Here is a 14,294-nt window from a genome sequence, read left to right as displayed (position 1 = left end):
CATGATGCCAGCATATTAATTTGGTCCTATTTCCTTCATCCACAGCAAAATGGGAAGTTGGGTGGAAAGTTAATCAGGTTTGGCTCAAGAATAATCGAGATTCAGAATATACGGTGTATGGCGAATGCATCCTTGTTTACCCGTCTCAGAAAGCTAATCGACAATTAGTTTTGGAATCGGCATTCGTGATAGCAAACGACCACAATTTGCGTCTGGCGACCTCCTCCTTGGACTGGCACTGGGACATGGCGCTCTTTTTGCAATCGAAACCCGGGCAGACTTGGCAAAGTATGATCTATCCAAGCATCGTCTGGTCCCACGAAGGCGTAGCTCAAATCGATAATTGTCAAAGAACCTTTGTCAAATCTCCATAGATCCTGGACTTGCGCTTTCTAGGCATCAAAGTTTGTAGGCGGTTGGTCTGAAAAACCACAGGTCGATGTTGCTGGAGAAAGGAAGGACTCCAGGATCGAGAGTCTGACTTTCAAGGGAGCCAGCTGTCCATCTTTGAAGGGTGCCGCGTCAATGCGCTGTCTGAATAAGGTGTAGTTAAAGCCTTGGCGGCCCTGATCAGCAGTAGCCATTTCACGCAGGATCTACAGCACCATCTATTTGAGTGGTGATGATTAGTCTGTATATATTGGACATCGCCATTGTGTACACATACCTCTATATAAAGCGGGCAGTCACTCTTGTTGTCGACCCCCATTAATGTTTTCATCATAGCAGTTGTGAGGCTTTCCGGGGGGATAAACATTGGCTTAACAGTAATCAGGTGATGCTTAGGGCTCAGACCCTTAGCCTGGCTGTACAAGTCTTTCATGGTCACAAAATTAGTCGGGGAGACCAAGATTCGAACCAGGATTTTAGCAGAGCAGAGATACGCTGCTTCACACAGCTGAGTGCTAGTGAATCCTGTGAACTTGTCGTAGTGGAAGACCAGCCCCGCAAGAGGGGAGGTCAGCTTACCGACGGGCAGTGACTTAATTAGAGAGTTCTCTAGAATACACGACAGTGTATGGCTCTTTCCACTGCCTTGCGAGCCACAAATCATTGCCGCCTAGGGGGCCGTCGTGTTTGTATAGATAAGCGTGTCAGTGTGGTCTGCCTTGGTTGTCTCTGTGACTTCACTCCCAATTAGCCCATATTGGGGAAAGACAGCAGGCTGCTCAGAAGGATTTGCCTGAATAGTGGCATACGCCGCGTGAGTAAAGATCGGGGCCATCTGGATCTCCTCAGTGGTCTTCTGGCTTTTGAGACGTGTCTTGGGCTACTCAGCCTCACTGGCCTTGATGAAGCAGAGATGGCTAGCTGCCTGGTCCTCTAGGCCTTGAGCCAGGGACATGGACTGGTCCTCTATGCCGCCGGCAGAGAAAGTGAATCAAGCTGTATAGGTTGCAGCAATAAAAGTAGCTTTGTAAACGCAAATTGATTGCGAGAGTTTAGTGTGGTTGGGGGTGAGGGGTGTGAGGGTGGTGAGAGAAGCAAGAGTAAGAAGAGGGGTGGGAGTGGGAAAGTAGATAGTGCGAGAAGAAAGAGCAAATAGGTGTCAAGGCGGCAAAGGCGCTCTCCTGTTGCTGGAAGTTGCCGGTGAGGCAGACGCGTTGTGATGTCACGAGACTTGCAGTAAATGCGAGCACCATAGGGCGACTTGAACCCTGATGCTTCTTTCCCTCTCTAGCTCCCCTTCCTGCTTTCATTCCTACTCCTACTCGCCCTATACAGCAGCAGAATTGTTCTTTGTCCCGCTTGAATCATTCCCCTCTTCTCGGAGTCGTGTATTGTACGAGACTTAGTTTTGCTTCTACATTCTCTCAATGTCGGTCTCAGACTCGATATTTCCGATGATGTACTATATCCCTCCAATGGCGGCATTAGTGGCTCGGCGGGTTAATAAGCACTAGTGGACCAGAATGTTATCACTCAACTGTATGTCGAGTTTCATAATCTAGGTTGTCGACAGATCGCAGGGTCACACAGCCACGCTTGTCCCCAATCCTGCATAGCATATGTGCCCTCGTCCGTTTATTGCTTTGGGTCAGCCTTCGGGCGACGACCTGGTTTTCAGCCTAGCAATAGTCATTCTCTGCCCTGCACAAACTAAATATTGTTTTTATCTTAATAGACGACCAGGATACTTATCTTGGCTCTTTAGATTATATGCCTTATGTGCAGAGGCATCTCCTAAATAGCAGTACATACTATTGCAGCCACTACTACACGACCAGTGTCTGCTGTCTGTCGCGCGTGACACTATAGATGGGCAGGCTGGCCCACAACACTAACGTCACTGACATCAATCCTCTATATGGTATGCTTTGAAGAGTTTGATATTGCAATTTTATGATTCGAGTGTACTAACACGCTTGTAGGTGGTTATCCTAAATTCATCTCCCAAGGCTTCAATGAAAACTACCTCCCCGTCTAGTTGAGGGAGGCCGGATACAATATCTACTATGTCGGCAAGCTATTAAACGTCCACACTATCAATAATTACAATTCTCTATTCCCAAATGGTTTTACGAGCCATATGAGTAAGCTAAGAGTTTCAGTGGGGCAACCCTTCTAAATATGTGGTAATATAGGAGTTCCTCCTCGATCTATATATATATGACTATTTGAACAGTACATTTCAGCAGAATGATGAGGCCCTGAGAAGCTACAAAGGAGAGTATATCACAGACATCCTTGCGCAGAAAGCATACACGCTTCTTGAAGAGGCCGCCGAAGCCCAAAAACCCTTTTTCCTCACAGTTGCTCTAAGTGCTCCGCATTGCAATGTGTTTATGAATGGGATAGGCCTAGATAAGCACCCTGTTTTCGATTTTGGTGCGCCAATTCCTGCAGAAAGACACTAACAATTATTTGATGATGTAAATGTTCTATAAACACCCTTATTTAATCCAGACATTCCCTCGGGTGCAAACTAGATCAAAACACTGAGACGCTAGAATCAAACTAATGTCAAATACAATGACTATTTCTACTATAATAGACTCTAAGCTCTGTAGACTATTAATAAGATGGTTGATGGCATTTTCTCTCACTTAGAGGGGCTTAGCCTCCTCAATAATATATACATTGTTTATAGTAGTGACAATAGCTATCACATAGGGCAGTATAGGCTCTAACTAGGAAAGTCTTATGGGTTTGAAGAGGATATTAATATACCCTTGATCATTTGTGGACCAAGAGTACGCGAGAATGCGACCACAGACATTGTCACAACGCATACTGACCTGGCCCCAACATTTTTCCGATTACTTAGAATCCCTTTGCAAAGCGACTTTGATGGCTAGCTAATACCTATAACAAAGGAACAGATAGAGTCACTATATCTCGAGAGGCAGGAATATGTCACTGTGGAGTATTGAGGTTTTGCAGCTAGCGAAGGTATCTATGACTATATGTATCACTAGGTTTCTTTAATCAGGCTCTGGCTAATAATAACGATCACTGAATAGCTGACTTATCCGCTTACAACAACTCTTATAAGGCCATCTAGATCAAGGGGGGCGGGTACAATCTTTATTATTTAGTTTAGTGCAACAATGAGCATGAGCTCTACGATCTGGATGTAAGATCTCGACATATTGACCTAGAAGCCCTCAAAATCTGACTATTAACAGACCGATCCACATCAAATGACGAATCTTTTGTCGGAAAATGAGAAAGTCTCCTTATCACATCATATACTAGGGATAGGCATCCCAAAAGTGGTTCTAAGATTGGACTCGCTGCTTCTGGTTCTCAAGTCCTACAAGGGCAAAGTATGCGTCACTCTGTGGAAGGCGCTGCATCCTAATAGAGCAGTCAATTGTTTGAAAGATGCGTTAAATGAGGTATATGATCATTTCTATGAGGCGGAGCAGAGTACAAGAGTTGTTTTCGATGAATATATGCGTGGGTACCTTCTCCATGCCGAGGGCCCGCAATTCGACTTTGATCGTGACGGGCAGGGAAACAATCTTATACGCGATGGCCTACTATGGCACGAATGGGTCTGATGAATTTGCCTGAATGTGAAATGACAAGCGATATAGCATTTCGAAGACATGGACATTGTAATAGGAGGTAATAGGAGCGACTCGGCCAAGTGAATTTTAAAATGCACCTTCGCAATAGCTGGGAAATTCCCGAGCGGGGTTGCCAAATTGGGGCCAAAATACCACCCTAACATGATCAAAGCACGTTATATCAAGCCTTTTGAACGTCACATGATGACTACTGACTCAACGTGGTTGGGGGCCTAATCCATCTCAGCCTCGAGTCTTGCACGCTAAAGTTACGCCGTTTCCCCGCCTTCTCTTCGCATCACTTCTAATGCACCTAAATTCCTCCAGTCTCCCTCAGCGCCAGCTTCAACCTACGCGATACAATGCCGACAGCAGAATATCTCGAGAGCATTTCGCCATTTTCTTCCCATGTTTCCGTGATCCCTGTGCCAACAGTGTCTCTTCACGAACTAGAAAATAGCCGCGACCATTAGCATAGAACCCGCATCAAGTGTATCTGGAGTAGCCATGCGCTCGTGGGCGGACTGCGACTGTGGAGATGAGTCCGCCTCTCGTCTCGACTCGTGTGGATCCCGAACTACTTGCTCGAACTCTGCAATCGATGGTTAAATGGCAGTGCGGAATCAAATTGGCAAATTATAACACACTTACGCGTTTGTGAACGTCCTGGGACTGATGACTCCTGAGACAGGAGTGGACCTCGCTTCGCTCACGATAGCGGTCCCGACGGGCTGCATTCTTCTCAGCCCTCATTTTGTATATCGCAGTAGGTCCTCTTCGACCCATTTTGCTTGCGTATGAAGGATGGTCAAGACGGGAGTGGATGAGGTAGCATGGCTGGCCCTTGTAGGGGTGTTTGTCGACTTTTTGACAACGCAGCCCACCCCTGATGAACACCATAGTCTCGATATATCGTTTCTTGGCACTGAGCGCAACAACCGGCGCCCGCCGGCAGAGTAAATACATGCGTACACTGCAAATGGTATTCATTGGATCCAAATTCGTGTGTTCCGTGATTGAATTTGATCACTGTGTTAATATCGTACGTTGCCGATTATGCGACCGTATAACTGGGAGAATACAAGTTTCGGAGGTTTGATGATGCCCTCTGCATCGAAGGGCCAAGCGTCCTAGTACAACAGGTTCCACTCAGCCGATGGGATAGCACGTGACCATCTTGGGCTTTCGTCCGAGTTTCTATTGGCTGAAACAGTGCCGACCCTATCCTGCCACCATTTTTGAGGAAAATTAAAAGATAGAAGAATACTGGCAGCAGACAATTGTTCTGATTCTAATGCTACCAAGTTCAATATACAAAAGGCGTTGTGGCGCTGGTGGTTGGTGGCTTGATTTTCCCCACACGTGATCTTCGTCCGGGTTTTTTGTTCGAGTTTCTATTGGCTGAGAGCATTTCAGCATTCCTGCCACCAGTTTTCAATAATATGTAAAAATAAAATCAGTTTTGGAATCTGGCCGATGGGAGCTTTCTACTCATCTTGAAATTTTTTCCATCCGCGCATTGTGGTGTTGTGGTCACCGTCACAATTTGCCCGTTGGGGTTGGTTTGCGTCAACTGATTGACAAAATCGCCATCCGATTTCCGCAGCAGCAGTCTGCGCAGGCTCGACAATGTGAGTGGTCGAATAGGAAAAAATCAACTCCTTAGCCTTATCAACTGAATTTTATGAGTCCAGCATATCCTTTCATGTTGCCCTGGATGAGTCAAAATTGGTTGTACTTGTGACAGGCCAGAGCCCGATGGTAAACCATGTGCCATGGCCTTTCGAATACTGTTTGGGTGGAAGGATTCCAAGCGATTCCGTCACGAGGTTCTAGAGGATTCTATCCGATACGGGACCAACACTCTTAAGGACCGGGATCGACCCTGTCCTCTTCTTCTTTCCTCAAGATTGTTGTAAACAGCATGTTGGCCTAGCTTAATTGAATCAATTCAGCTATAGCCCTTCACAGTACTAATGTTGTTTTGATTTCGATAAGTAAAAAAATCGATCTGGTGACTCTCACAACCTAATGACCCAGTCGATCCCAATTGGAGTGTTATATTGTTATATTCAAGTATTCTGTCACTAGGCTCATTCAAAACGTGGCGGAATGTACCACCCCTCATCCTCACCCTTCCCTTCCTCACTTCCTCTTGTGCTCCTGTCATTAATTACAACGACACCCTTCTAAGAATCCACATATGATGGACTGTATCTAGTTCACATTGGCAGACCAGTTTGACACCGTAAATGTAGACTTCCCGCCGGTGAATGGCTCTGTTCCAAATTGCATGGCTGGAGGGAGTATAACTCATTAGCATTTTGCACTTTTTAGGACACTTCTCTTTGACGAAACATACTGATGAGATATTGACTGCTGGCTGGATAGCCTTGGTGCTGAGTTAAGTAGTCAAAAAAGCCTTTGATATCCCCGCTCCAAGAGGTAATAGGGCTGGAAGCAACAAAGCTGTACGTCTTCTGCGCACCGTTGGCACCGTACCACAGCTCCCAGGTATTGCCACCCACGGAGGCCGTCGCAATCCGGGAACCTATGGGTTGAACCTGGCCATATCTGGCCAGCCTGAGTGTTTGATAAAGTCAGCAATAGACGATAACGAGCCGAAACGGGCGGAAATACCAGATCATGAGTTCATAGTCACCGCTATAGGTATTGTGGTTGATATCTGCGGCTGTGAAAAGGTCATACGAGACGTCGGCGCGGATATTGGTGTTGTCGTAGCTCCATTTCACCGAAGTAGGGATACTACTAATTTGGCTGACGTGCTGCTTCTTCAGATTCACTAAACCCGAGTTGGGGTAGCTCTTCACGTTGTTTTCACTACCAGACCAGGTCCATGTAGTGTACCACGAGATGCCTGAACCCGAGACGGAGTTGACGTAAGAGCACTGAGAGCCAGTCCCAGAATCCTTCCCCCAAAGATTGTTGTTGACACTGTAACTGCCGCTGGCATAATAGCCATACTGGTCACATAGCGTCTGTTGCTGAGCGAATGCAGTGGTAGCTAGTGCAAGTAAAAAGAGAGTGATCTTCATTTTAAAAAGCAAGCAAATGAATTGTACCGTTGTATGAAATGATTGGAATATTCTCAGAGATTTTATAGTTGTGACAGCGGCACGGCCAAGGTCAGACTCAACACATCCTTTCCATTTCTATCCAAAGGACCGTTTATCCGCGGGAAACAACGCAATTCGCTGTAAGATCGAGACTTTTTCTGTTGAGAGCTGTAGACTAAAGGCTATAATGCGTTTCATAATATCAATATAGCCGGAGCAAAAACTGGATACCATTGCTATACAATCAAGTAAAGGAAAATGACTGAGCACTGTATGCTCACTGAAAATTACAAACATACGAAGCCAGATCATGGTGATGCCCTCGGGCCTGGGAGAACCTCCTTAAGGTTCTGGACTCAAACTATGTATTTTTAGTTTACACCGGGCCTTGAGGCGCTGATTTCTTCACCCTGTGGCACTTGCGTGGATCCGAATAATTTCCGAGTAGATCTATCCACCTAGAGGAAGCCGAGGCTATTCCAGTTTCCTGAAGCGGTATAACACCTGGCATCAAGTATGTGTTGAAAGCCCCTCTTCCGGCGAAACCCCCGTGTCCTCAACGGTAAATATCCTTGCTTCGTGGCGTTGCTTAATGAGCTGCGCATCCCTTATGATGCTCAGCGCTCAATCTGCGGACACTTTACTAAATATTGGCATAATATTCACATTAAATTAATTCGATAAAAATATTTTGTGGGTATATGACGAAATAGCTAGCTATTCGAGCAGAGCGCTGGGGTTGACCCTGCCGCAGTAGTGCTAATGCTGAGGTATCATCCCAACTGCCCTTAGCATAACGCTTTTTTCCAATACTTGTGTGTGAATTACCGTCATGTATTGTCAGTCTTATGAGCAAGCAATATCCTTTTCTCTGATTTATCACGCGTACGGCCAGAAAAAGTGCTTTTTTTCTTCCATGGTGGCTGATCCAAGTGCGAGAGTGAGTAGAGTGCTGTTACCTTTGCTACTGCGGTGTTAACACACCGATTCTCGCACACTGTCTGTTTGTTCAGGCGGAGGCACGAAAAAGTCGAACATGTGGATTAAAGGTCACGGATCAGAGGTGAGGCTTAGAGCTTTGAGCAAAGGGCAGAAGATACCTATTCAGATAGGAGCCGCACTAACTGAGCTTATGCGATGGTCTTGTCGAGGGGCAGCTAAAGGGGATATCGGATGCCATTGAGTTTTTCTATGTATTTCAGACAAGACTGGCATGCCGCAGACATTCAAAAATTCGGAATGCTGACACCGAACGCCGAATTATCGCGAGCTCATCCTGCACTAGTTTCTCATTTCTGAAAGTTCATGTTGAGTTTTCCCAAACTCCGTCTACCTCTCTTGGTTAGCAGATTGAAAGCCACATCCAAGATTAATGATAAATTACGATAATCACATCCTGTTAAAGGAATGGAAACATCGAATTCTACCGGCCATGGGTGATTATCCCGCGAGACAACACCTTGTTGACAGGATTGACAGCCGTACAGGAGCTAGGAAACTTTGTGCAGCAGCCTTGGCCGACTGCATGAACGAAACCCACCGGAAAAAATCCTGTTTCAATCAGAGCCTCTTCCAACACGGGATTATGGCCTGGAAACCACTATTTGGTTCAGGTTGATACGCCGGTTGACGGGAGCTAAGGATATTGAGTTTGTCACGCCGAGAAGTGGAGAACTATGCGTCCCGTTCGGGAGTTGTCAATTTTCTAACTACCGTGAGACACCCCAAATCAGGAAGCTCGTCCGATGGAGGTAGTAGTCAAATCGAGCTGTTCTGAAACAAGGGTCCAGAACATGCGCAGGGTGCTTCACATAGATTTCGATTTGGTCTAGCTCAGCCTGGTGTTCCAATTTCGGATGCAGTTCCTAGATACGTTTATATAATATCCGAACTAATCGGCTAGTAATACCCCTTCCTACACTCCTCTCTCATCCGCTGCCAGTCCAGATCTAGCTGAGTAGAGTGTATTGAAACCGCAGGTGTGCTCCCAGAAGATGTGGGGCTCAAAGGTACGAAGCTATTTTCCACTTGCTTGTGAACTCCGGCACTAGTCAAGAACCTTTATTCTCACTATATCTGGAGCCAGGCTATAGATCAAGCTTTCGGTCAATTGTGCCCTTTTGTTGAGGGAGTTACGGCATGACTTCAATATCATCAATAGGAGAAGACGTCTAAGAGTTTTAACAAAGTGGCATTTTTTTGTTAAAGATCAATTTCTCTGATGTAAATGACAAGTAGTTCCTAAAGCCCTAGTCTTTCCTGTCCTTACGACCCGAATTCTCTATATAAATTGGACACTTTAGAATGAAGTGTAGCCTACTCAGTAGCAGACTTCGCATTGTCAGATAGAGATCAAGAGCACCGCAATTAAAGGGCATTTGCGATAGCGTTGTATGCAGCCTTGGGGTTATAGCCCCCATCAAAGAGCAATGGGCTGGAGCTGGAGCGCCACGAATCCTGAAGAAATATCTTGTATCAGTATACAATCCTTTTTATCTTTATGCAATGGGCAGTTACCGGGTCAGCGACTCCCCAAACAGTGATTCCGACACACTTTGGCTGGTTCAGACAGGCGTTGACAACCTATGGAGATAGTTATTAGTGGTGAACTCGATTGGACTAGCCTTGGGATGATGGAAAAGCACATTGACATAGTCAGTAGGGTTGGCACCAGCAATATCAAGCTCAGTGATAGCAACCTCCTTCGTTCCTGCACTGGCAAGAGCATTGAGAGCTGTATAAGGGCGTGAGCTAATGTTCGGTTGACAGGAGGCAAGGGGTACTTATCCAGCAACTGCTGCACCGGCACCAGCACCCAAATGAGTCTGGGAGCCTAGAAAGGAGTGAGTGGTCATATACGGTGAAATACTATAGCAGGTATCTTACCAATTCCGTCGATCGGGATGCCGGCAGCAATCCATTTCTTGACATGACTGATCATACCGTTCGTCTTAGAGTAGGAGGCGGAATCCAGGCTTTGCAAGATCAGAACATATGCAAAACGAAGAGAGCTAAGGGACATAACTCACTTGTAGTCATTTATGTAGAGCTTCGCATTTGGGTCCGTAGCACGGGCTGTTTCGAAAGCGATCCGTACAAAATCTTCGCCAATTACATTGTAGAAGACGCTGTTACGTAGAGAGCCATCTTCGTTAAAGATCTCGTTCACAACGTCCTTGAACAAGTTAGCGATGTGCCATTGTAGGACTGAGACTATTGAGTTCACGTACCCAGGCGTAGATCTTGCCCTTGTAACGGTTCATCACCGTGGTAATGTGGTTCTTCAGGACATTGATCAGAGTTGTCTTGTCTCTGATGGAAGAGACCCAAGATGGGAGCTGGGAGTGCCACACTTGATGAGTTTAGCTTCTCTCCTTCTGGCATGTTTGGGACCTAGGGTTTCAGTACTTACCGAGAGTATGACCACGAATCAGCTTTCCATTGGACTGAGCAAAGTTGACCTAGAGTCTCTATTAGAAACACGCAAAGGAGCAAAAAGGCTGGATTCATACCAGATAGTCCGATCCAGTGAAAGAAAATTGCCCAGGGTTTGCTAATTTCCGACTCAGCTTCTCATACTCTAATTGCCCCGTAAATGATGATACTTACGCTCAGTAGCATCCCACTTCATGCTATTCTCCGGAGTCAGTTGACCGAAATCGGCCTTGATGATTGCGGGGGTCTTTGCGTTTTTGTTCAAGGTGTACTGGTCACCAATGTTTCCGAGATATTTCTTCCCGTGAGCCTTGAACTTGGCATCAATGCTCACAGAGGACTGTCGGGCTTCAACAGGTCCGGAAAGCGCTTGACCAGCGAAAAGAAGAGCCAGAGCGGCTGCCTTGATTTGAACCATTTTGGGAAACGCGTCGAGGGTTTTCAAATCGAGGAATGGAAATGATAATGATAGAAGACAAAGACCGTCTGGAAGGGTTGAGGAGACTATCTATATAGTAATCTGATGCGTATCATCTATCTCCACTGATGCGGAACGGATATTGCCTATTTTATCCAATGTCCTAGCATTTACCTCAATCATTTTTTGCCTAAATGATTGCATAGCTTTAGCCTGGACGCTGATCTCTAGACACGATCAGACCATGAAGCTCCCTTTGGGCCGGTAGGCCCACTGTAAAGTCTAGCCTCTACATGTAATGATGAAAGGACCATAAAGACTTGGCTTGTGTTCAAGGGGAAAACATGGCGGTTAGTGGAAACCAAAAAAAGGGTCCTCCCTCCCCGTGCGGAGACGACGGCGATCGAGGATACCTTGGCGGTCATCGAAACCAATCATCTTCGATTTCGCCAAGCTAAAGCTTGCCCTGGTTTCAAATACTATATTCTCAAATTTATTTTCGGCTTCCCCTGACAAATCTTCCGAGGAACCTCCGAGACTCCGAGGGGTATTCCGACATTCTTCAAGAAGGCACAATGAACAACCCGCACATACGGATAAGCCATCAAACTGGAAATTTTTGAAGATTAGTGTGTCTTATAGTGAAACAGCCTTAGGGTGATGGATGGTGTCTCAGTATAATTTATATCCATTGAACGTTGCCATCGGCACCGACACGTCTGTTCATAGTCCATTTACGGCATTAATCCAGTCCCACGAGGCAGTTCAACAACTAGACATGTACAAACTTAAACAATAGCCTGAAGAAAATCTCGGAATGGTTACCTCGGTGCGGGGTGCATGTCAGCTCCAATCCCCAGAAAGGCATAAACCCGGCGGACGAGTAGTTCTGGCTAATGTACTTTATCCTAAATTATTTTCTTTGAGAGCGAAAAAGAAAAAAGGGAAATACCAAACATAATTTCTTTTCCACTTGAAACAGCGTGGAGCTTATTTGCATATGAAAGTAGTTGATCTCATATTTCCCAGTTAAACAAATCAATCGTTAAGCTGCACTTGGATGATTTAAGCACGGTCGACCTCCAGCCCAGATTTTTTGTCTTTCTGCTTGGAGACTTTCAATCATCTTTCAATAATCATCACTGACTGGAGCCTTCACCACAATGATGTTCTTCAAGGCGAAGGCTGGCCTAGTGTCATCTGTCTTGTTGTTACTTGCATCATCGCCAGCTGTCGTCGCTGACTGCGCGCTCCCGTCAACTTACAGTTGGACATCCACTGGCCCTCTCGTGAACCCCAAGTCTGGATGGGTGGCACTTAAGGACTTCACCAACGTGGTCTTCAACAACAAACATGTCGTCTATGCATCAACTGCCAACGCAGCTGGGAACTACGGATCTGTGAGCTTCAGCGCCTTTTCCGACTGGTCTGGTATGGCATCTGCGAGCCAAAACGCAATGGGCTTTAATGCTGTTGCGCCCACTTTGTTCTACTTCCAGCCAAAGAATATTTGGGTCCTGGCCTACCAATGGGGCTCGAGCACCTTTACCTATCGAACATCAACTGATCCTACCACCAATCAATGGTCATCGGAGCAAGCCCTTTTCTCTGGAAAGATCGCCAATTCAGGCACTGGTGCTATTGACCAGACCCTTATCGGCGACTCGACACATATGTATCTTTTCTTTGCAGGAGACAATGGAAAGATCTACCGCTCTAGCATGCCCATCAACAATTTCCCAGGAAATTTCGGAACGAACTCAGAGGTGGTGCTCAGTGACACTCAGAACAACCTGTTTGAGGCAGTTCAAGTCTACACCGTCAAAGGCCAAAACAAGTACCTTATGATCGTTGAGGCAATGGGATCACAAGGGCGGTTTTTCCGTTCATTCACTGCTAGCAGTCTCGGAGGCTCGTGGACCCCGCAGGCAACGAGCGAGAGCAAGCCGTTTGCCGGAAAGGCTAACAGTGGTGCAACCTGGACCAACGACATCAGTCACGGCGACTTGGTCCGCACCAACCCTGACCAAACAATGACTATCGACCCATGCAAACTCCAATTCCTCTACCAAGGCCGAGACCCGAATGCCGGTGGCCAGTACAATGCTCTTCCGTACAAGCCTGGTTTGCTCACTCTGAAGAGATGAAGAGAAATTGTTGTTGCAATGGAGCCGTAAAGGAGAACTTGCGGGAGTTTTAGGGTGATGGCCCTGTGTGTCCGAATGCATGTAAAGAAGGGAGAGGGTTTATGTCTGAGATGGGCGGCGGTGGATGAATATGATGTTCCGCACCGGTTCTGGTACTAATCTGTGGCGCCATTGAATGTAGATAGAGACTATTTTATCCAATGGTCATCTTCACATAGGTGTTGAAATATATATGGACACGATTAGAGTTAACCCTTTACAACAAATAATGCATACTAGTGACCGTCTGACCGTTTAACCCACTGAACAATCATCTATCACTCTTTATTACATTTTAACCCAGAACTGAAGCTACACCAAGGGGTACAGAGATTGCTTTAGGATAAAACCTCATCGATAGACTGATTCATTTGAGTTTTAAAGGACAAGAAACATGTATGTATTATTGTTCTTCCGGTTGAAAACTTCTCTAATAGAATACAGAAACCTGGATCTCTCTCCCGGATACAGGACTCGAGATACTGTGAAACTGGTATGATCCCCAATCGAGTCTCCGTGAGTCGGTAGTGACCAATTTTAGTCCGTGGTCGAAGCTGAACACGCCTTGAACTGCGCAGATAAAAGAGCAGATAACATTAATGAATTTGGTTTTGAACTACTCACGATAATGCCCATCATCAGCCACATTTTCTCAACCCCTGGACAAATTCCCATACAGCTCCCTGGTGTAGGCCGCCGGTAGAGTGCTATCGATTTTTCGCATGTGGTCGCCTTTGGTAGATGCCTTCCATTCCCGCTCCCACTGAGCGCGGATGTTGTCGCGGATAAGCGCCCTCTCCCTTGTCAGGAGGGGGCGAAAGGAGTGTGTTTTGCCCAGGTTTGCCGCATCCTTGGCCAGTCGATCTACTGCGTGGTTTCCTAGATTGTCGCAGTGTCCGGGTATCCAGGATCCAACTTCCTCACTCACAAAGGGGGCCTGAGACTGGTCTTGATAGGTCGAAGCGGTGTCGTCCTAGTTGATCTGCCCGTGACGTATACTTATGGGGCAAACTGAGACACCCTCAAGAGACCAGAAGCCTCTTATGCTGGGCGAAAAACTGGAGTAGTGGCCTATGCAAGTAGGCCTGTCGAAGCTACTTAATGTCTTTTGGTCAGGACAGTGGCCACCACGATCCTGGAATTGGAAGCACACGTTCTGCCA

At 46.3% G+C, this 14,294-nt stretch overlaps 6 protein-coding genes across 6 annotated transcripts; 3 read left to right on the top strand and 3 right to left on the bottom strand.

Moving 5' to 3' along the window:
• Positions 1-392: 392 nt before the first annotated feature.
• Positions 393-1,054, bottom strand: N7532_001648 (uncharacterized protein; the record flags this gene model as incomplete). The annotated part of the gene is made up of 2 exons (XM_056614142.1): positions 393-596; positions 668-1,054. 2 exons carry the CDS (start codon positions 1,052-1,054, stop codon positions 393-395), a joined length of 591 nt encoding a protein of 196 aa, XP_056479183.1.
• A 1,969-nt stretch (positions 1,055-3,023) lies between these two features.
• Positions 3,024-3,299, top strand: N7532_001647 (arylsulfatase; the record flags this gene model as incomplete). Its single annotated transcript, XM_056614141.1, has 2 exons — positions 3,024-3,093; positions 3,136-3,299. The coding sequence occupies 2 exons, from the start codon at positions 3,024-3,026 to the stop codon at positions 3,297-3,299; spliced, it is 234 nt and encodes a 77-aa protein (XP_056479182.1).
• A 55-nt stretch (positions 3,300-3,354) lies between these two features.
• On the top strand, positions 3,355-4,007 carry N7532_001646 (uncharacterized protein; the record flags this gene model as incomplete). The annotated part of the gene is made up of 3 exons (XM_056614140.1): positions 3,355-3,393; positions 3,545-3,577; positions 3,630-4,007. The coding sequence occupies 3 exons, from the start codon at positions 3,355-3,357 to the stop codon at positions 4,005-4,007; spliced, it is 450 nt and encodes a 149-aa protein (XP_056479181.1).
• Positions 4,008-6,233: 2,226 nt separating this feature from the next.
• On the bottom strand, positions 6,234-7,072 carry N7532_001645 (glycoside hydrolase family 12 protein; the record flags this gene model as incomplete). Its single annotated transcript, XM_056614139.1, has 3 exons — positions 6,234-6,313; positions 6,379-6,599; positions 6,657-7,072. The coding sequence occupies 3 exons, from the start codon at positions 7,070-7,072 to the stop codon at positions 6,234-6,236; spliced, it is 717 nt and encodes a 238-aa protein (XP_056479180.1).
• A 2,388-nt stretch (positions 7,073-9,460) lies between these two features.
• N7532_001644 (endo-1,4-beta-xylanase) lies at positions 9,461-10,946 on the bottom strand (the record flags this gene model as incomplete). The annotated part of the gene is made up of 10 exons (XM_056614138.1): positions 9,461-9,550; positions 9,611-9,676; positions 9,739-9,827; positions 9,897-9,926; positions 9,980-10,068; positions 10,123-10,268; positions 10,324-10,445; positions 10,506-10,554; positions 10,606-10,646; positions 10,703-10,946. The coding sequence occupies 10 exons, from the start codon at positions 10,944-10,946 to the stop codon at positions 9,461-9,463; spliced, it is 966 nt and encodes a 321-aa protein (XP_056479179.1).
• Positions 10,947-12,109: 1,163 nt separating this feature from the next.
• On the top strand, positions 12,110-13,093 carry N7532_001643 (uncharacterized protein; the record flags this gene model as incomplete). Its single annotated transcript, XM_056614137.1, has 1 exon — positions 12,110-13,093. One exon carries the CDS (start codon positions 12,110-12,112, stop codon positions 13,091-13,093), a length of 984 nt encoding a protein of 327 aa, XP_056479178.1.
• Between the last annotated feature and the right edge of the window lie 1,201 nt (positions 13,094-14,294).

Source organism: Penicillium argentinense, assembly GCF_028826775.1.
Source record: "Penicillium argentinense strain IBT 30761 chromosome Unknown utg000002l_segment0_segment0, whole genome shotgun sequence".
NCBI lineage: Eukaryota > Fungi > Ascomycota > Eurotiomycetes > Eurotiales > Aspergillaceae > Penicillium > Penicillium argentinense.
The sequence above is the reverse complement of the archived record's forward strand: the minus strand, read 5'-3'. Positions and strand labels throughout refer to the sequence as shown.